The 22062-nt window shown below is 39.4% G+C and overlaps 1 protein-coding gene and 1 non-coding gene across 2 annotated transcripts in view; one reads left to right on the top strand and one right to left on the bottom strand.

The window, feature by feature from the left end:
- LOC134456870 (uncharacterized) overlaps positions 1 to 22062 on the bottom strand; it is a 123745-nt gene that overhangs the window by 56723 nt on the left and 44960 nt on the right. Inside the window, exons 40-78 of the mRNA XM_063208480.1 lie at positions 21821 to 21918; positions 21083 to 21108; positions 20952 to 20973; positions 20359 to 20386; positions 18834 to 18915; positions 16633 to 16791; positions 15391 to 15602; positions 14947 to 15047; positions 14529 to 14635; positions 13866 to 14036; positions 13337 to 13368; positions 13131 to 13228; positions 12355 to 12377; positions 12182 to 12203; positions 11877 to 11904; positions 11505 to 11589; positions 11132 to 11290; positions 10621 to 10832; positions 10404 to 10504; positions 9832 to 9944; positions 8181 to 8351; positions 7834 to 7865; positions 7383 to 7480; positions 6802 to 6824; positions 6646 to 6667; positions 6313 to 6340; positions 5906 to 5990; positions 5626 to 5784; positions 5227 to 5438; positions 4783 to 4883; positions 4094 to 4206; positions 3795 to 3968; positions 2997 to 3028; positions 1869 to 1966; positions 1565 to 1587; positions 1294 to 1315; positions 1131 to 1158; positions 932 to 1013; positions 118 to 264 (exon numbers count right to left, since the gene is read on the bottom strand). Coding sequence (XP_063064550.1) covers positions 118 to 264; positions 932 to 1013; positions 1131 to 1158; positions 1294 to 1315; positions 1565 to 1587; positions 1869 to 1966; positions 2997 to 3028; positions 3795 to 3968; positions 4094 to 4206; positions 4783 to 4883; positions 5227 to 5438; positions 5626 to 5784; positions 5906 to 5990; positions 6313 to 6340; positions 6646 to 6667; positions 6802 to 6824; positions 7383 to 7480; positions 7834 to 7865; positions 8181 to 8351; positions 9832 to 9944; positions 10404 to 10504; positions 10621 to 10832; positions 11132 to 11290; positions 11505 to 11589; positions 11877 to 11904; positions 12182 to 12203; positions 12355 to 12377; positions 13131 to 13228; positions 13337 to 13368; positions 13866 to 14036; positions 14529 to 14635; positions 14947 to 15047; positions 15391 to 15602; positions 16633 to 16791; positions 18834 to 18915; positions 20359 to 20386; positions 20952 to 20973; positions 21083 to 21108; positions 21821 to 21918 — 3529 coding nt within the window. The remainder of the gene's footprint in view (positions 1 to 117; positions 265 to 931; positions 1014 to 1130; positions 1159 to 1293; positions 1316 to 1564; positions 1588 to 1868; positions 1967 to 2996; positions 3029 to 3794; positions 3969 to 4093; positions 4207 to 4782; positions 4884 to 5226; positions 5439 to 5625; positions 5785 to 5905; positions 5991 to 6312; positions 6341 to 6645; positions 6668 to 6801; positions 6825 to 7382; positions 7481 to 7833; positions 7866 to 8180; positions 8352 to 9831; positions 9945 to 10403; positions 10505 to 10620; positions 10833 to 11131; positions 11291 to 11504; positions 11590 to 11876; positions 11905 to 12181; positions 12204 to 12354; positions 12378 to 13130; positions 13229 to 13336; positions 13369 to 13865; positions 14037 to 14528; positions 14636 to 14946; positions 15048 to 15390; positions 15603 to 16632; positions 16792 to 18833; positions 18916 to 20358; positions 20387 to 20951; positions 20974 to 21082; positions 21109 to 21820; positions 21919 to 22062) is intronic.
- On the top strand, positions 331 to 547 carry LOC134458989 (small nucleolar RNA U3). The gene has a single exon (XR_010036729.1). It is a non-coding gene; the product is annotated as a small nucleolar RNA U3 (small nucleolar RNA).

The following is a 22062-nucleotide window of genomic DNA, read 5'->3' as shown; positions in this document are numbered from 1 at the left end:
TGGGAGCATCAAACAGTGTTGCAGACCTTTATTTTTCTTTCATTTGCCTTATTTTTGGTCCAGCTCCTGTGCTACTGATGTGCGCACATTCTCTGACTTTTTGAAAACCCCTCTTACCATGTTTGCGAGGATGCCGAGAGCCTGGTCCAGCACGGCAGAGGTTTTGGTGAGGAGCAGCTTCCACGCCTCCTTGGAGACGGCCATGTTGCTAGACAGCTTACACTTCAGCAGGGAGGCCAGATGCTCAGCAGAGGTATGTCCCAGCTGCAGAGAGGACAAGATGAAGATATTAACATTTTCTGATCAATTAAAAAAAACTAGTTGTAGCTTAAGACTATACTTTCAGGGATCATTTCTACAGTTCTTGACTTGGAAGTGTGTTTCTAAAGTGCTACGTCTCGCTACCCACGATGACGAGTCTTGGTGTTCTTTTCTGAGAGCGAGTCGGATAGAAGGTTTTGGGTCCAAATACTAGTTGTGGCTTCATAACGTGCAGCGTTCCACCAGTGTAACGCTGTAATAGCCATTGAAAAGACTACACTGTGATAATACAACTACACCATTAGCACACTACACTAGGTCATTAGTACAACATAACGACTTGGTCATTGCCAATCTGGTGACAGAAAATGTATAACAGGTGCCTGATCTATTTCAAAATAGTTGTAACTTCATAATGTGTAGCATTCCACTAGTGTAATGCTGTATTATTAGTGTAGGGCTGTAAGTCGTAAAAGACACCTTTAACTACCATAATACTACACTACTTTGACATTACAGGGCCGTTAGTTACATAATGACTTGTTTATTGCCGTTCTGGTGACAAAAAATGTATGACAGGGGCCATGACTTAATCAGTTAATTTGCAGAATGATGTGGAGAAATGACAATGTTATGGCCTTAATTTACATACTGTAATTTTGATACTCACATCAGCGCAAGCATACTCTTCCAAACTGAAGTTGCACATTGGCATTGCACTCATGCTATCCAGATGGCTCTGCAGTGCGGAACTGTGCCGGAAATATCAGAGAGCGAAAGCAAAATTACAAAGTTACATTGATATCAGCAGAATATACCGTATATACATTTTATATACAGTATACCGTTTATGTACAGCATACATTTACCTGTTAATGCCTGCACATACTCGAGAATCTGCAAGCCAAAAATCAAATTTTGTTAGTTTTTTTTATATAGCTTATTGTGTGCAGTTTTTCTATAGGTTATTGTGTGCAGTTTCTTGAAATGTTGTGATCAATTACATGGATGCTGTGATAATTAACTACTTACCATTAAATGGTGTGATGGGACACTAGAGAGAAAGAAAAAAAGAATTGATTAATTGAATAACAAATCATACCACTCATCATACCAGCATTTTCCTAGCTTGACTTAAGTGAAACCAATCAATCAATCAATTTACCAATCAATCAATCAAGCAAACTATAAATCAATCAATCAATCAATCAATCAATCAATCAATCAATCAATCAATAAACGCTTAACTAATTCAACATTACATGTAAAGAACAAACAAAATTGCAGTGGAGAGTGAGCTTACTGTCAGGTCCACAGGTAGACAGTCTGTTCAAAAGAGAACAATTCATAGAATCAGGAATGAGTTCAATACTTGAATGAGTTCTTTAGAACAAATATGTTCCATCCATTTACATAAAAAACCTCCCTGATTTAAAGCAATATTCTACAATTTCTTTAAATATGCTCATTTTACACCTCCCCTGGAGTTTACACTATTGGCACCTCCCACTGTACATTTCTCCTTTTCTTCCAGCCTTTCTCTGAGTTTGAGAGCATATTTCCAGAAATAGTGGAATGCCGCTTTAATGAAAGGTGACAGCCGTTACCTTTGGGTGATGTCTGCATGAGGTCATCTATGGTGGCCCAGATTAGTGGTTCAATTGGGCGAGGCTCATAGGGCAAGATCTGATACAGCCGCTCAAAACTGCAGAAGAGAATCATTGAAAAGAAGAGTTTGTGTATACATGGCACTTTCACTTAAATCTGATTAAACGTCTGGGGAAAAGAAAGCATTGCGATTGGACTGAGGATGCACGTGCTGAGCGAGCCAAATAAGGCGTGGGGGCGTGGTCGCTAAACCTCCGGGGCTACAAGGACAGGTGCTAATCTTCTGCCCGAAAATGAATGCCTTCAGTCGGACTCAAAGCTTGGGACATGCCCTATGGTCTGGTTCTTTCAAAATGCTAGTTAGCTTACCCACCTAGCTTAGAAAAACGAGTGGTCAAAGGGTGATGTGGAGTAACTTTGTTGTGCTTCATTACTTCGTGGGGCACTTTTACATCAATATATGGAAGCCACAACATTTATAGTCGCTTAGGGACTTTAAATTAAGCAAAACTTTCATGTAGGAAATCAACAGGAAGTGCCGCCATTTTTTCTCACTAGCAAAGAGCACGGGGTCTTGGCGCCATCGTGTGGCAAACGAGCATGCGTGGAACGACTGGACTTATTGTAATTCTGAATAAAAGGTTACATGACAGAGGAAAGTGTTTAATCGGATTTAAAAGAGGAATAAACCACCCACTTTAATCAGACTTAAGTTTAAATCAGAATAAAGTTAAATCCTGTTCAGTAAGTGTTTACATGATATTTTTAGAGCGGAATAAAATTTTAATCAGATTTAAAGTGAGTTAAACCGGACTTAAGTGTCTCATGTAAACATAAGGAATGTGTCATTAAAATGCTTTACTATTTGTTTATTTGTTATGAAAATGTTGTCAAATGGACAACCTGCCCACAGACTATGCAATCTACGGTAATTAAAGTACATGGGTCAGGCTCTGGTGGGTCTGATACAGCCTCTCAAAACTGCAGAGAACAGTTAAGAAGAGGAAAGGCTTATCAATGTATCAATGTAATTAGCAAAACTATTACACTATTGTTATGTTTGAAAAGCAGCTAAGTAGTACTAAATAGGAAACGCAAAACAAGTGTTGTGTCTGAGATTTACTTACAGGATTTCATAGATTCCACAAGGTATCATAACCTGAAAAAGGAAAGAAATGTGTATTGGTGAGTGACATTCTGAATAGAGAGAGAGAGCTCTGTCCATGATACTTGTTGATTTTGGTCACCAGTATGGACAGTTAACACAATGGCCTACAGTGTCTCACCCCAATCAATTTCTGATTACCTTTGACCAGACTGCAATTTTTGACGTCTGAGATATGGCCTTGGAGTAAAAATGTGACGTGTGCCTCAAAGGCGCCCTCTTTTGGCAACATAACTTCACTGACAGTTAGGTTTAGGTTAAGGTTTAGGTTTAGGCCACATAGTCAACATGTGACGTGGATGATACTTGTATACCCTTGACATCAGAAACTACAGTCTGGTCAAAGGTGGTCAGAAATGGACTAGTTGGGGTGAGACTGTGTGGCTGCCATATAGCTATGCCTACACATATTTTCAATGCACAGAGCCCCATATGCTGCCGTTTCCCCCCAGCATTTTGAGTGTTCTTTTAAAGAACCATAGACCATTGAGTCATATGTATAGGTCAACACCAAACCTATCAATAGAAACATTAGACTCTCCTCTTTCATCAGAATTAAAGAGTTTGTACAGCTTTCCATTCCAAACCACAAAGTTAATATCCACACAACTGGTTCCTGTGTGTTTACAACTTAGAACAATGTACAAAATGTAATTGGAGGTTTTTTTTTCATCCTTGGTAGTCGATATTTGGATTGCAATTGACATGTTTTCAGGTCAATGACAGTGAATGTGTTAAAAGTTCCTCCATGCCTTCCTACCTGTTTGGCGAATACAACCAGATGATGGAGGACCTCTGGAAGCTTCTGTCCACTGGTGGTCAAGTAATCGAATACAGCATTGATGGCCACTGCCCGACCTGGGAAACCAGGGAAGCGATGCTGCACCATCAGCTCCGCCATCTGGAGAGGAGAGAGGATGGCCAGCGCTTGCAGCTAGGGGAGGAGAGACGAAACAAAGGAAGAACATAGTCAGGGGATATATAGGGGATATGTACCGTATACAGTAGATGGCAGGATGGGATAATATTATTGTGACGTGATTAAGTGAATAGACTTACTGGATCAAAGATGTTGTTGAGACCAAGCAGTTCCTGGACGGACAACAAGACAGAGAACTGTCCAAAGTTGTTGAGGAGCCATTCCACGCTGTCATTAGCGTAGCAGGCTAAGACTGAAAATGAGGTTGTCACATTAAGAGGATCAATAAAGCGCAATGGCAAGTCACTAAAGTCACATAAAAGTTAAAATATAGTGTCACAGGCCTGGTTTAAGGTCTCCTACATATTGAAAGCAAAGACAATGACATCATCCAAGTAGACAGTTACTATCATCATGGAGTTGCCCACCTCCATTAATTACTATGAATTAAATTATGAATTAAATACAGACTTTCTGAACACTTCCTGAAGATTCAGCACTAGCAACCACCAGCAAAATAATAATTTTGTCACTATGGACAATAATAGATATGAACACTACACTGTAGCTGCCACGCTCAGCCTTACGCCGTGTCCCAACCCCGGGCACCACCATCTTGGATCAGCATCATTATATTTTTCATAGATTGTCATCCACAGGACAATGTGGATGTGACCTAGTCAGCGGCTGATGGCAGCAATATGTTGGATAAACATAAACATGGCGGCACTCTGACTTCAGCCATTTGTTTCAATTCAAAGGAGTGGTCAACGCAGTATTGGGTGCTCATATCTATGATGGATAATAATATGACTGCATTATATAATACCTGTGGTGTTCTTGGTTAGGAATGGCTTGATGAAGTTGTCAAGAATGACCTCTCTGTGCATCTTGGGAATGTGGTCAAATTGATGACTTAACTGTCCCACTCTGAAACAAAAATACACAAAGGAATGAAAAAAATAGAGATTTACTAAGACAAATATAGAAGCAGAGGAAATATTTATCTAAAAACAGGCTGTTGAGTGCAACTGTCACATGTGTTGGAGATGGCCCATATGTCATCAATCAGAAAATAACTCCTGCACATTGACCATTTCATTCTAACTTTATTCACGAGGTATCACTCCTAGATGGTGGATCGTAACGTCACAGGTAAAGCTAGAATGTAATGATATTGGATCAAAACATTGTCAATAAAGTTGCAGTGAAATGGTCAGTGTGTAGGAGTGTGTTTTTTGTAAAAAGGTGTTGAGTGAAGTGAGATACATACAAGTGCTGGTAAGTTTCACAGGTGATATTCTTGCTGCTGACGCACTGCAGAAGGCCACCTGAGGCAAAGGGAAGGAACGGCCTCAGGCTTTCACCGAACAGGCCGGAGACAAACGCCATGTTGCTCCACACCTCTTGGTCAAACCTGTCCAATCGGATCTCTCCAAGCACGTCCAATACAGTGGTTATAGATGGGCCACCAATCGGCAAGGACTAAAAAACAGACAGACAAAAACAAAACAAACAAACAAAAACAAAAGCAATGTAGGTTTTAAGTAATGTAACCAGGAAAGTTGAGATCGTGAAGATGTTTGGTTTCCAAGGCTAATGTCTAATATAATATATGAATTGTCAGCAATCCCAAATAAAGACGCCATTCATATTTTCAAAAAGAAATTACCATGTTGGAGACTGTGTGTGAGAACATGATGAGAGCTTCGTCCAGAACTGCAGATGTTTTGGTGAGGAGCAGCTTCCAGGTCTCCCTGGAGTGAGTCATGTTGCTGTACAGCTTGCACACGAGCAGGTGAGCCAGGTGATGGGCAGTGAAGTTGGTCAACTGTGGAAAAGAGTAAATATAATGTAGTAAACAAATTTAACTATGAATTCAATAATCGATTTATTTAATCCATACTTTAATTAATATAATTATTCACCATATATATACTTGCTTAACTTACATCTGCACAGGCAAACTGGTTCACATCGAAGGCACACAAGCTTGCCATGTCTGATCCGGCCTCCAGGTGTTGCTGCAGCGCAGAACTGTTGTACATATCACATCAACAATAATTAAATCAATCAAACAAAACACAAGCTTGTTGATACAAATCACCCCAAAGGTCATTCTCTCATTAATTAATGGGAATTAAAATAGCACAAACATGTACCTGAGAGTGAGTTTTTGAGCATCTTATAAAAGGAATGTGGTCTACAATAATGTAATATTGTACAATACCAAAGTTTATTCTGTGAAGTATTAAAAGTCTTGCAAACATCAAACATTCCTTTAATATGACCATGAAGGATAACACATCTCTTAGTCCACATTTCATATTTCCCTGTAGCTTAAATGTCAATAACTTACCTATCGACCCCCATGCACATCCCAGTCTCTGTAACAGTTTTACAAAATGCATGTTACTTGCTATGGAAGGATATTAGGTACACATTAGGGAGAATTGTTTCCCTTTTTTTGTTGAGAAAAACATTCTTTGAGAAATTTGAGAAAGTTGATATTTTTGAGAAAAAAGTCAAGTTTTCTGAGAAAAATGTAGGAATTTTATAGGAAAAAAGCAAAAAAAGTACGGAAAAACTCAATTTTGAGAAAAATGACAATTAAAAAGTTAAATTTTACTGAAAATGTAAATAAATGAGGAAGAAAGTCTGATAGTATGGACCGTTTAAATCCAATACTCACCATTGACTATTATCAGTGGGCACTGGAAAAAGCATTGGAAAGGAAAGTCAGACAAAAGACACAATGATGCAAATTAAGTGAATGTAAAGAGTAAAAGGGTTTTCATTGCATCATAAATTTAAATCTAAAGTAGAGAAAAATTACTATCAAACTTACATTTCCAGCGACAGGCAGGCATTCTGTAGAAAATGTGGGCAATAAAATGGATTTAATCAACAAATGACAACTACTACCAGTATTTTAAACATCAACACCCATCACATCTAGACTACTATGATCAGTAAGGATACTAACACTGTAGTATGTTATATACATGGTTTGTAAGGACTATGAGTGTATTCTATTCTATTCTATTCTACATTGATAACTGTAAAAAAGGTGTCACCAAAAAGATACTTCTGTTCATACTGACAAAGGACAGTGCCCTCTTCTTGATAACGTTAACAAGCAAAGGGTATGATGTCTATACATTCTTTTGACTTGCCATGCTTTTATAGCTCAGAAAAATTGCCCTGTAAGTGATCGAAATTATATCTTTCAAAATAAAAGACTGTGAAAAATGACGAACAAGACTGTGTTGACGGGGAGGAAAATAATTGTCTGTGTTAATGAATTCATCAGTTAATGTAAAGTTAACACTTTAACAATGCCCAGCCCTACTTTCTATTTATCGTTGTAGACGTGTACAGGTATTTACAATGTAGGGTGGTGTGTGAATGGTTTTAGAGGACACTCACCTGCTGGGCTTGTCTCCATTAGTGAATGTATGGCTGCCCAGACGAGAGGCTCATTCTCACGCGGAACAGAAGATGCAGCCCAGTACAGCCTCCCAAAGCTAAAATAGGTAACAGAAAAACACCATAAGACATGGTACAGCATAGTGGAAGTCCTTTCCCATTCTCGAGTAGCATATTTTGGATACACCTTATTTTACCAGTCCTGTTACATTAATTAGCGGCAGTGTAACAAAATATTTAACGATATGTAACGTCATGTACTTGCACTGTACTCAGGTTATGGGTATGTATGTAGGTGGCAGCGGAAGAATATACAGTATTAAATGGTGATACATGTAGATACACTATAAAAGACACCATCAAGAAAAGGGTTACCCAAATATTAAAATGTTTGTGAAAGGGTTAGTGTCAGGCCTCATCAGTCGAGAGACCAGCTATTTTGTTTACTTACATGATCGTGTAAGAGTCACATGGAATCTTGACCTTTTAAAACAGAAGTGCATAATGTTATAGGCAACACATCGTTACTTTCAATCAAATACTACACTGTGTTCTAAATTATTACAATTTCAGTAACTTGATTTCAGTAATTATGAACAGCTAATGTCTTTAATTTCATAATTGTTCCTTCTCAGATCTTTGCAACACTACTAACTGTTGAAACTCTGTTTTGTGTAAGAATTTGGAACAGCGCATTTTTGGTTTGAAGTTTTTTATTGATTTATTGAAAAAATACACCTATCACTGGAATGTTTGCTCAATAACATTTCAGGTAGAAATGCCTTTTGGAATCTGTACCTGTCTGGAGAGCATGGTGAGGTGGTGGAGGAACTCTTGGAGCTCTGCTGCCTTGTTAGGCTGAGCCAGCGTGTAGAAGACACTGTGGATGGCTGCCGTCATATCAGGATAGACAGGCAGAGACACCAGCTCAGCCATCTGACTGGGAGAGAGAACGGACAGGGCTGGCACCTTGGGAAAAGAGAGAGAGAGAGAGAGAGAGAGAGAGAGAGAGAGAGAGAGAGAGAGAGAGAGAGAGAGAGAGAGAGAGAGAGAGAGAGTGTTAAGGGATACATGTACTGGTTTTTAATGTTCTCTGCATGGCTTTGAGTTTAGTTTAACGAGAACCCAATAGTGCTGTTATAATACAATTAATGAAAAACGACATGGCTGCCTTACTCAACATAATAAACAAAAGCACAACAATTGCATACAACTGAAAAAGGTTGTACAGTTAAGCATGTGTAATTGAACCATGACAAAGTAGGCCTATAATGCCATACAAATCACACACATGGTACATATTGTCGCGTCAGACTAGGTCTGCGCTGATTGTTTTAAGTTTCACTGAAAAAAAAACCACACGGGAGAAAAAAAACTAGAAAAAGATGGGTGGTGTCTGAACCGCGGTAAACGCAAGTTAATTGAAAGAAGCGCAAGCTGACTGATCAGCGTCAGCTGGCAATGATTCGGCTGATTTGGCTGCGCAGCAAACTGGGTGCACAGGTGCTTTAATTGAGTTTGCGTTCAGTTTGGAAGAGAAACTGGAGAGAGTCGCACGCAAAATTGAGCTGTGCTCTCAAACTTTCTGAAGTACCATGCATTACAAGTCACTGAGAACCTGGAGTGGTAGCCGGTAAGCGCTCATCTTACTTGATTTATGGCGTTTTAACTGCGCTCTGCATGTTTTGTAGTTTGGGGCGTTTGCTGATGTAAACATAGAGTTTAATATTGGTCTTCTGTAGACTAGCAATGGTACTTAAGCTTAATGACCTGAGTACATTTAATCATTCTTCTTGCAGTCTTAGTGGTGGTTTTAGCGCATTGACTGTAATCACAAAACCACGTATCTCCAGTTGGGTACAGGCGCTTCATTTTTATAGTGGGGTCACTTATGTTCAATTTGGTCAATATCTGGGAAATTAAAAATAGTCATTTTTATGGATGGTTATTTATCTAGAAATCCTAAATGCAATATTTATTCTGGTTTCAGTATTAACATGGCAACTATTTTTGTAAATATTTATTTTTTGTAAATATTTATTGTTAGCATCTTTGCACATATTGAATGCATGCATTTGCACAGGAGAATTGCTTTTTACACATTTGTGGTCACTAACTACTGTTCCTGTTTATTTTATGTTCAACTTAGGTTTTTTACCTAGGCGGACAAAAGAGGACAAAAACTGCTTTGTTTCCTGGTGCTAACAACCATTGCTATGCTTGGATGTGCTCTGAATTCTAAATAAAAAGAAAAAAAGGAGAAACCAAAACGGATCAAAGTTGTCCTGTCCAAAATCCTTGAGTGAATTCCAGTCTTCAAACTCCATCAGTGACACTCTTTTCAAGTTGGGGAAAAATAATGCACAGAACTTTAACCAGACAAAACTGAAAAAACAAACAAAAAACAAAACAAAACCGACAACTTGACACATATTGTGTTATAACCTACTGGATCAAACATCTTGTTGAGAGCGAGCAGTTCCTGGAGGGGCACCAAGACGGAAAATCGTCCAAAGTTGTTGAGGAGCCATTCCACACTGTCATTAGAGTAGCAGGCTGCAACTAAAAACCAGGAAGACCAAAGGATCACTTCATAGACATCACATCACACATAACTTGAATCTGAAGCAGAATCTGAACACCAGGTACAGGTAGGAGGTACTAGTACAATACAGAGAAAAAGCTCAGGAAAACCAGATGGACACGTTGAAATACAATACAGAGCCATGACATTACACTTCATTCACAGTCCAGTTCAAATGTGTAAGTCTGCTTTAAGAACTAGCCTACTTAATATTGAAAGGAAAGATGATAATATCATCCAAGTAGAAACTGATACCCCCCCCCCTCCATTATTATGGACCGCCCATTTACTGAAAAAAGTACAATTAACAAAAATACATAATTTAATCCCAACATTGGAAGTTTCTCTGTGGAAAAAACAATCTCTAATGTTTCGCACGAGTCATCCATAATGCTGGAATCACCAATGTACTGTTTGATGACTGCATTATATAATACCTGTAGAGTTCTTGGTCAGGAATGGTTTGATGAAGTTGTCAACAACGACCTCTCTGTGCATCTTGGGAATGTGGTCAAACTGATGACTCAACTGTCCCACTCTGATACACAAAAAAGGACAAAAAGGGATGAAGAAAGTATGGATTTAAAAAAATATATAGAATATAGAAATAGAAGAAATATTAGATTACAAATTTGAGTGAAGTGAGATACATACAAATGCTGGTAAGTTTCACAGGTGATATTCTTGCTGCTGACGCACTGCAGAAGGCCACCTGAGGCGAAGGGAAGGAACGGCCTCAGGCTTTCACCGAACAGGCCGGAGACAAACACCATGTTGCTCCACACCTCTTGGTCAAACCTGTCCAATCGGATCTCTCCAAGCACGTCCAATACCATGGTTATAGATGGACCACCAATCGGCAAGGACTAAAAAACAAACAGACAAAAAAAATCAAAGAAACAAAAACAAAAGCGGTATAGGTTTTAAGTAATGTAAACAGGAAAGTTGAAATACTAATGTCTAATATAAAATATGAATTGGGAAAGTAAGGAGTCACCGGAGCATCTTCAGATGTGGAAGACTAACGTTTCAACGTTCTCACATTCTCTCACGTTCTCTTCTTCCGTGTCAATCAATATCAATATCTCTCTTCTCTATAAAATATGAATTGTCAGCAATCCCAAATAAAGACATCTAATCCAGCATATTTTCAAAAAGAAATTACCATGTTGGAAACTGTGTGTGAGAACATGATGAGAGCTTCGTCCAGGACATCAGATGTTTTGGTGAGGAGCAGCTTCCAGGTCTCCCTGGAGTGAGTCATGTTGCTGGACAGCTTGCACACCAGCAGGTGAGCCAAGTTATGGGCAGTGAAGTTGGTCAGCTATGGGGAAGAGTTAATGTGCTTAATATCACCTGACTCATTTGCAATTTGTAATATTGTCTGCACATTTCTTTAATTCCATGTGACAACAGTGGAATACCTGTCACGTTGCTTTACATTATGCCAACACATTCTCTGCACACTCAAACAATTGAACTATTAATTTAGTTATCATTATAATGAATTATTGAATTCATTTAATTATTTAACTTACATCTGTGCAGGCAAACTGGTTCAAATCAAAGGCACACAGGCTTGCCATGTCTGTTCCGGCCTCTAGGTGTTGTTGTAGTGCAGAACTGTTGGGGATATCACAAGAACAGGAAGTCAATGCATAACACAAGTTTATAAGTACAGGTTGGTACAAGTTCACCTGTGATTTTTTTTGAACATTTTGTAAAAGGAATGTGGTCTACAACAATGCAATCTTGTAAAAATTCCAAATTACATTTGTGGAACATAAAAAAATCCCTAGAACTTTAATTTTGCAAACATTCCTTTAATATGAACATGAAGGAGGAGGCATCTCATGAATGTACTGCACATTTCATATTCCATGCAGCCTACCTATATGTCAACAACCTACCTATCGACAGCCATGCACATCCCAGTTTCTGTAAAGGATTTACAAAATACATGTTACTTACTAATGGAAGCATATTAGGGACACTAAGAGAAAATGTATATTTCTTCAAATTCTGATAAAAACAATTATACTTTTTGAAGTCAATTCATTTTGGGAAAAGAAGTCAACATTTCTGAGGAATAGGTAAATACTTGATAAAGAAAGTCTATTTTTTTCTTTTTGAAGAATAAAAAGGAAATTTCATTGTCAAAAATGTTGAAGAAGAAAGTCAGACGGTAAGGGAACGTTTAAAATCCAATACTCACCATTGACCATTATCAGTGGGCACTGGAATAAGCATCGGAAAGGCAAGTCAGACAAAAGACACAATGGTACAAATAAAGTGAATGTAGTGAGTTTAGTGAGTTAAGAGTTTTCATTGCTTTTCACAGTAAAAAAACACAATTTAAGTTGGATAAACAATGAGCATCAAACTTACATTTCCAGCGACAGGCAGGCACTCTGTAGACAGTGTTGACAATAAAAAATAATGTCATCAACAAATAATGACAGTATATTACATTTCAAATATGAACAGACATCATATGTTGAACATACAGTGGTGCACTGTTTTAATCAGTATTGAAAATCTCCACATTTCATTTTGTATAACTACACTTGGATCGTTTAACTCGTCATGCTACCACATTGATTGCGGGCATGAACAAACACCAGCAAGGTACTCGTCAACTTGTCTCAGAGACATATCAGAGAAGAACATAAATAAGTATGGAGGGTGGATTGTTACTCTAACACTGTAGTATGATTTACTCAGGGCTCAAGTTGTACGGTGAAAATGGTCTAAAATCATCCCCCTCTAAAACAGGCATCCCTTCTTCACATATTCTTTTAAAATTGCACTTTTAGCAACTACATTTTCAAACTTTTCTCGGGTGAGAAACCCCAGAAACCCCAATAATCACAATCCATCGGCGTCTACCCCCACTACATTAATTTTACAACTCGACCTCTGGATGTACTGTGTGAATGGTTTTAGAGCAGTGTTTCCCAACCTTTTTTGTCCCGTGTACCCCCTAAGCCTTTTCGTTGTACAATGAGTACCCTAACCAATGCTACACATCTATGTCTTTATCACCCACTCAATTGTCCCCCATTCAAAGTTAATTTCTTCCACGTACCCCCTGAGGTGTGCTGGCGTACCCCTAGTGGTACACGTACCCCTGGTTGGGAACCACTGTTTTAGAGGCCACTCACCTGCTGGGCTTGTTTCCATTAGTGAATGTATGGCTGCCCAGACGAGAGGCTCATTCAAACGCGGAACAGAAGACGCGGCCCAGTACAGCCTCCCAAAGCTAAAATAGGTAACAGAAAAACACCATAAGACAATGCACAATGTCCAATGCTCGAGTAGCATATTTAAAACGTCTGAGAAAGCAAGATCGTCCCTGTTGTGTACTTACATGATTGTATAAGACTCACATGGAATCATGACCTTTAAAACAAAGGTATATGTTGTTATAGGAAGCAATACATTAAAACTATAAAGCATTCAAATAACTAATTGAATTCCTGAGCATATTCACACCGCAATAAGTAGAATTTAAAAAAACTCATGAAATCCTTTGAAATGAATTCTATAGGACAGTGATTCTCAAAGTGTGCTCTGGGGACCACTGGTGGTCCGTGACAGAGCCCAGGTGGTCCGCAAGGGGATTTCTACTTCTCCAAGACAAGCTAGCAGTAGGCTATATTTGTAACAGTATTAGAAAGTGAAACACAGCTGAAGCCATATTTTTACTACAATAACACAGGCTTGTTATGTGAATAAATAAGTATGTGATCTGCATCGAAATTAGCAGGGTCAAATTAGCACCAGCCATTCAGTTGACAGGTGGTGCCTGAACGTTTTTAGGGGGACAAAGTGGTCCTCAGTCTGAAAAAGTTTGAGAACCACTGCCATAGAACAAGTACACTTTGCAGACTCTGTACCTGTCTGGAGAGCATGGTGAGGTGGTGGAGGAACTCTTGGAGCTCTGCTGCCTTGTTAGACTGTGCCAGTGTGTAGAAGACACTGTGGATGGCTGCCGTCATATCAGGATAGACAGGCAGAGACACCAGCTCAGCCATCTGACTGGGGGAGAGAACGGACAGGGCTGGCACCTTTGGGAGAGAGAGAGAGAGAGAGAGAGAGAGAGAGAGAGAGAGAGAGAGAGAGAGAGAGAGAGAGAGAGAGAGAGAGAGAGAGAGAGAGATAGTGAGTTTATGATGAACAATGATGTTTGGACATAAATATACTGTTTTATAATGTTCTCTGGCTTTGCCCTTCATTTAACGAGTCCAAATGTTGCTGTTTTTCATGTAGAAAACAAAAAAAATTCATTCTGTCTCAAAAAGGGTGCAATTGCATAAAACCATTTTATATAAGCCAACGTATGTATATGCATACATGCAGTGGTGCGTTAACTTTGGATGAATATCAATACACAATCAGGAAGACTGAAGATCGTAATAAGTGAAAACTAAAAAGAAATGTCCATACAAAAGTGTATTTTAATGGTCTACTGTGCAATTTACAATAGTGCAAAAGTTTTGGATGATCCCATCCTTAGGGCAAAATTACCTGATCTATGAGAAATATATGTTATAACCTACTGGATCTAAGCCGTTGTTGAGAGTGAGCAGTTCCTGGAGGGGCACCAGGACAGAGAATGGTCCAAAGTTGTCGAGGAGCCATTCCACACTGTCATTAGAGTAGCAGGCTGCAAATGAAAACCAGGTCACATTAAAAAGGATACCATTCATTCCGAAGCATAGCATCATTGATTGCATGAAGCCAATACAATTTTATGTTCAATGGCAATGATTGCCACTCTAGACTGAGCAACATTTAGTGTGAAGCATTAGAAGACTTCAGAGAGACCACCGTCCAAATCATCACCTTGAGCAAGGCACCTAAGACCCCACATTGCTCAAGGGACTGTAACCAATACCCTGTAAAAATAACTGTAAGTCACTTTGGATAAAAGCGTCAACTTAAGTATAATGCTAAGTGTAGTGGTGATGGTGATACCTGTTGAATTCCTGGTCAGGAACGGTGTGATGAAGGACTCTACGAAGACCTCTCTGTGTGGCTTAGGAATGTGGTCAAATTGATGACTGAACTCTCCCACTCTGGAAAACAATTACAAAGAATAAAGTGAAATAAGGACTTTTTTCCCTAAGATTCTTTATGGGGTTTTGTTGTACAGGACAGTGACATGAAGAGAGTGGGAGGGGGACATACATGGGATTGGGAAATGGCCCAGCCTAGGGTGGAGCACATCTAATCTAACCAATGTGAATAAAATGAAGAAAAATCCGCACACTGTTGCTGCTCACCACAGTACCATACACCTGATGAAGACCTCTTGAGGTGGAAACGTTGTGTTAATAAATCGATGAGCAGCAAGAGTGTGTGGACAATACTGTCTCATGCCAGTATTGACTGGGCCTGTGTCTGGTGGTGATAACCTACATGTGCTGGTACGTCTGGCAGTTGAGGTTCTTGCTGCCGACGCACTGCAGGAGCCCCCTGCTGGCGTGGGGGAGGAACGGCCTCAGGCGCTCCCCAAACACCATGGAGACGAAGCCAGGGTCACTCCAGAGCTCGGGGCCAAACCGGAACAGTCGGATCTCAGCAACGGCGTCCAACACCATGGATACAGATGGTCCGAACATGGGTAGAGACTACAACGTAAAAAAATGCAGTGTTAATTCAACACATGAAAGAGTACTCTGTAAAAATACATTCTGAAAGATGTTACGTTATGGTTCATTTCACTGTTTGTTGGCAATACGTATGTTTTTGGATCTTTAAGCCTTTATTATGACAATGCAGTGAAGAGTGGAAGAGAGAGGTGAGGTAGGGCTTGGGTGGAGCCCAGGCCAGACTTGCGCCTCTATCCTATGTTCATAGTGGGTAGAGAGACAGTAGACCCGGAGTCCAGTTGTAGTAGTAAGACAGAGTTAACTTCAGTAGATGACACAGGTCGTACAACCATACAGCAAGTAGTCCAGTAATGGCTGGAGAATGCACGTTCTGATCTGTGCCTTGCGCTTGCTCTTTTTATTGCGTATCTGGGTTAGTTCCTCTTTTGTCTGGGCTGTCTGGCAGACATGATATACGTGCTGGCTCAGGTTGTTTTGGCTTGCATACTGACCCGTGTACTGACCTGCTAACAGTAGTTTTGGTTCCACTTTCCTAGCACAGCTGTCTGGCAGATATGATATTACTGCTGGCTTGCAGTTATGGTAAACTGTGTACAGATTTGCATTTATACGATATTTGATCTGGCCTTGAGCTATGCTGACTTGTGTACAGATATTTGTGCATAACCTCTGATCTAATCTGCAATTCCCATACGGCCGACTGCCCAAAAATGGAATCCCCCTTTGAGGAATATGGATTTTTCTCCAGTTGTTCTGGAATTTTCCTTGAACAGCTCCCATAGAACTATGTGTTAAAAAATCTCGCAAAGTCCTTGTGACATGGACAGTGACCTTGAAGTTTTGCCAAAATTCTTATCACATGGGAAAAATCTAATCGCGATTTTAAAAAATTGTGATGAACTCGTTAATATTGACATTCCCACATGTGATGGTACTCCTGAAAGGGTTAAAAACATCACTAGCTGGGGATGGGGTGAAGTGACGCTTCATCGCACCAGGGCACCGTGCCATTTACGAGCTTGTATGTCAATGAGAGTGAGTTATTCACCATGTTGGAGACAGTGTTGGCGAACATGAGGACCGCTTGATCTAGGACGGTATTGGTTTTGGTGAGCAGCAGCTTCCATGTCTTCTTGGAGTTAGTCTCATTACTGGACAGCTTGCAATTCAGCAAGTACACCAGGTGCTTGGCAGTGAAGTCGGTCAGCTGTGGGGAGCAAAATGTCGAAAATTAATATTTGGGCATCTCCTTTTTTATGGATGTTAGCAATGTGAATATAAAACTCATAGAATTGGAATAAAATATTCATTATCTGTGTGTATTTGTAAGCAATGAATTATATCGAACACATTTATGCCTGTGAATTTCGAGTTATAAAACTTATACACAGTGTTTAAATTGGCTTTTGGGAGGTGGGGGAGCCCTTCACTCGCGGTCAAAATAGCTTTAAAATAAAATAAAATTTAACATCGCCCCATCAGGCAAATACATGTATTCTATGAAGTTATTGCCCATAATTAATATCATACATAAATCAATGTAGGCCTACTCAGTTATGAGAAACAGCAAGGTACCCTCATTCCCTCTTCACTGTATAGGTTGCTAAAAAATAGGAACAGTTAGACCAGTATCACACCTGATGCATTTATGTAGCCTACTTTTTAATATTCTCTCCTGTCAGTTGGCAACAGTATGCTATTGGACTGTCAGTACAGGGGCAAAAAAGTTTTAATTCTGACCACCATCACTGCACCATCAAGCTACAAAGGTGTAGACCTAAGAAGAACTCATATTATTTGATGTGAATAACAATTTGTTTTAAAATATCATATGATTGATTTAAATTCTCCTATAATGTCATGGGTTTATCATGCATTTATTAGCACGTTTTATGCCTAATAAGTAACAAAGTTAAAAGAATAAAAATGCATGCTTAGGCTATGCTGTTCTATTACAGTGCGTGAAAGTGTGCACTGTCACTTTAAATCAGGCGGAGTCTGCAGAGAATCTTCTCACTCGGACACGTCTTTTCTTTACAGATTGCTCCTTTGGCTGACTGATTATATGGGGCGTTCTTATTTTAGTAGTATAGTTAGTTCAGCTATCTCGCTCCGTGCATATGTTTTAATTACACTTCAGTCGCATTAAGTAAATGCTTTTTTGCAAAGCAATAACTTTGGCAAAAGGCGGCAATAGATTGGAACTTGCTGCAGCAATTCTAGCGCGAGAGAGACGGTGCACTGCTCTACACGCAAAGCTAGGATGGACACGCAGGAATCCCTGTCATTTGCTTACTGTCTAAAAACTTTTAATACGTTCCTGGCATGTTTAAGCCCACATAAAAGTAACCTGCAACCAAATGGCTACACATTCTGACAGAACAATGGACGGAAATCCCAAACTTGATGTTGATTTTCTCACATTAACAAACTGCTGTTAAAGTAGGCAGACACCACGCTATTCTGCATGACTGTTTGGTTAACTTTGCCTGAAAGCTAGCCGATATCAAATGAAATGACATTACCTCCCTTTTGTAAAAGGCATTGTATCTAGCCTACTAACTTTGCACATTGAACATGAAAGCATGGAGGACAGGCTTGAAGTAGTGACATACTCGAAGCGGAGTAGTTCTAGCTGTGAGAAAGAGCAAGCGCTCCGGACCGCTCAACTGTTGCAAAGTTGCAACGTTGCTACAAACTGAAAGTGTGGTGTCTCGCAGCGCATGTGCAGAATGCAGATGCATAATAACTGAAATAATGTGGGAGTCCCTTAATCTTATTTTATGTTGCTATCATTATAAAACTTTCATAAAAATATGATATTTCAAGAAGAGGTGAAAATATATGAACTGTGAATACACTGAGGGTGGGGCAGCAGGAGCGCAGCTCCGTTTGGCTGTCCCTCCGAGGTGAGGAGGCGGAGCTGCGCTCCGGAGGGCTCCGCCCCAATTTAAACCCTGCTTATACATATAACAGTAATAATAGTACATACATTCTGCACACACACACACACACACACACACACACACACACACACACACACACACACACACACACACACACACACACACACACACACACGCACACACACATATATATATGTGTGTGTGTGCAGAATGTATGTATTATTATTACTATTATAGTTGTTATTATATTGTATTTATATATAAGTTTAGCAAATTAAGCGAATACAGTTTCAAATAAATTGGAAAAAATGAGTTGGGGGAAAAAGCATTTTGAACAGCATACCTGTGCACATGCGTATTGTGATACAGTGTATTGGCAGGGCACATGGGCGACATCCTTGCTGATATGATGCTGCAGTTCAGAGCTGTGAGATGACACATTACATGTTTAGGACCATGGGGTCAGGGCTCTAAATTATTATGATTTTTTTATCTTCACTAGACAAAATGGCTAATAGATGTTAATCTTGCAAGCCAAACACACACTCACTAATGGGTCAAAGTGGCTAGTAGGTAGACATTTTCTACCAGCCAAATTGAAATTTCACCAGCATTTGGCCGTTGGCTGGTGTTAATTAAGAGCCCTGTGTGGTAGCGTATAGTATACTGTATGACGCTTAAAGCGATGGTTCGGAGTAGAATCACCCTAATGCCATTTGAACCGTGACACCCATCCACCTTTACACCCGAAGTGTTTTCTGCCGCAGGCTTACATCAACAGAGTTGCCGTGTTATTCGATGTTTATTCCGGATAGCTTGACTCAAGCGCATATGGATCCTGGGCACCGTCTCCAAACTTTCCCCACAAAAATAACATGTCATGACACCAAACTTCTACAGTATAACAAATGTGGTTTGTACTCACAAAAAGATGAATTTGAAACTTTGTACATAGTCCAGGAGTGTATTAGTAACAACACACGAGACGATTAGCTTTTCTGCTGCTAAACATCCGTCGACGTCACTTCCTCCAGCTGGGACTTTCTTTATTGTAAGGTTTGTGTTTTAGTCCACAGCCAGGATATATGCACGAGTGTGGCATCGTCTTCTATTTATTAAACGTGGTAAAATTTAAATCCGAAGTGGTTAATTTCTAGTTGTAGCGCAAACTGTCTTTTTGAGTTTTCCGCCTTCCGGACTCACGTGTATTTGTTTCCATCAACAAAGTCCCAGCTGGAGGAAGTGACGTCGACGGATGTTTAGCAGCAGAAAAGCTAATCGTCTCGTGTGTTGTTACTAATACACTCCTGGACTATGTACAAAGTTTCAAATTCATCTTTTTGTGAGTACAAACCACATTTGTTATACTGTAGAAGTTTGGTGTCATGACATGTTATTTTTGTGGGGAAAGTTTGGAGACGGTGCCCAGGATCCATATGCGCTTGAGTCAAGCTATCCGGAATAAACATCGAATAACACGGCAACTCTGTTGATGTAAGCCTGCGGCAGAAAACACTTCGGGTGTAAAGGTGGATGGGTGTCACGGTTCAAATGGCATTAGGGTGATTCTACTCCGAACCATCGCTTTAAGTGCTGATTTTGATATGTTTTATGTTTTTATGAGTGCTTTCTGTTTTATGATGCAGGCCTCTTGGGCAACATTGGTAAAATCACAATTTTGTTGAAAAAATCTGATGACATTAACCTCATCTTGAATAGGCCAAATCTAAAACAAATCTAGAAGAAGATATCGATTATATTGAAGTGGCTTTTATAGCGCTTTGGAAAAGAGTTCTTCATATTTAACCATTTCAGTGCTGTGACCTAATGTCAAAGAAATATTCATGAGATTATGTTACTAGGCATACCTGTTGACTCCCATGCAAATTTCACTCTCTGTAAAAGATATTAGAAATGTTACATGTTGTTACATGAGATTGAGAAGTTGAGACACAAAATAAGAAGATAAATCGGTATGGAAAGCTAGCCACTATTATTACGCTGGGGCACCATTGCATGCATCTGTTACATTACATTAAGTCAAGCTGTGTCAAAAACACATGGAAAACAATGGTCTAGTTCAGTGGTCTCCAAATGGCGGCCCGCGGGCCAGATCCGGCCCGGGCACGGCAAACATTTGGCCCGCCATGAGGCTGGGACAAAAGAAAACATATAGGTCTAGGTATGTGTACTATCTGTGGATCGACTGTCGGACGATTTGTCTGGCCCTCAGCCTTATTTGTGCAACATCGTTGTAATATAAATTCTAATAAATATATAAATATACATTTTAATTTAAAACTAATTGGAAACCACTGGCCTGGTTCTTTAGAACGTTTGCTGTCCTGCTGTATCTGGTGTAGCCACCTCCATTGATAATTATAGAGAAAGCTAACAGTTACGGAACATAAATCTTTGACTAAACACACCTAGTGTAGCAACTATTATTCAGTGAACTTACCATTGATCTTTGTGAAGGGGCACTAAAGTTAAAACAAGAGACAAGAAAAAAGGTCATAATCAAAGTCATACAAAACATCTTTCATTAAAACATCAAACACTTAATATGTGATGCAACAGAGAAAAACTCACTGTAGGTGGTAGAGGAAGGTTGCAACCTGAATAGGAAAAACAGTAAACAGTCTTTGAAACAATAATTGAAAGTACTTGAAACAGTACTTGGAAGTATACCATAGGAGATATTGAAACACATGTACAGTAGATACAAAAGCATTGTAGTGAGTGTAATATATCGAATGGTAATACAGCGCAATAGCATGTTCAAGTTCAAGTTCAAGTTCAAGTTTCAATGTTATTGTCCCCAAAGGGGCAATTAAGTGTGCAGCAAGTCAACAACATATAGACAACAGATAACAGGACAAACCATAAAGTGCAGGGTTTAAAACATGACCATAAATAGAGTTAAAAGTAGCATAAGAAACATCATAATAAATAAAACAAAATAAAAATTACACATCACACCATAAAATGCCATAAAAACACACCAAGGATATAGCCAGTGATCAATTAGGATTGGAATTTAACAGGGAGATGGCACTGGGGACAAATGAAAACCTAAACCTATTACTTTTGACAGAGGGGAACCTAAAACGTGAACCGGAGGGTAGAAGCTGGAATTCTGAGTGGAGAGGGTGGGCGCTAACTGATAAAATAGACTCTGCCTTCCTCAGGGTGGCTTTCCTCTGCAGGTCAGTGAGGCTGCATGTTGCATGTTGTAAAAGAATTAGCCTATGAGTTCAATAGATACAGTAGATCAAGACATAGAGACTGAAAGAAAGGAAAAGATCAAAATAATAAATATAATATAACCTTCTGTTGAGTTTCCGCTGAGGTGCTCTGCGGTTGTGTAGATGACGTGTTCCAGTGTATCGGGCACAAAGGACAGGGACAGGAACAAGTTCTCAGACCTAAAGAGGGCATAAAATAATACAATAAATAAAATGTAGATTAGATCATAAAACATAATTCATATGATTATATAACATATTCGTTACAGTAAGAATATATACAGACTAGATGAGACACAATTAAAGTTATTACTAATGTAATTA

This window comes from Engraulis encrasicolus, chromosome 1, assembly GCF_034702125.1.
Source record: "Engraulis encrasicolus isolate BLACKSEA-1 chromosome 1, IST_EnEncr_1.0, whole genome shotgun sequence".
In the NCBI taxonomy this organism is placed as follows: Eukaryota; Metazoa; Chordata; class Actinopteri; order Clupeiformes; family Engraulidae; genus Engraulis; species Engraulis encrasicolus.
Note: the sequence above shows the minus strand (reverse complement) of the source record. Positions and strands in the feature narration are given on the sequence as shown.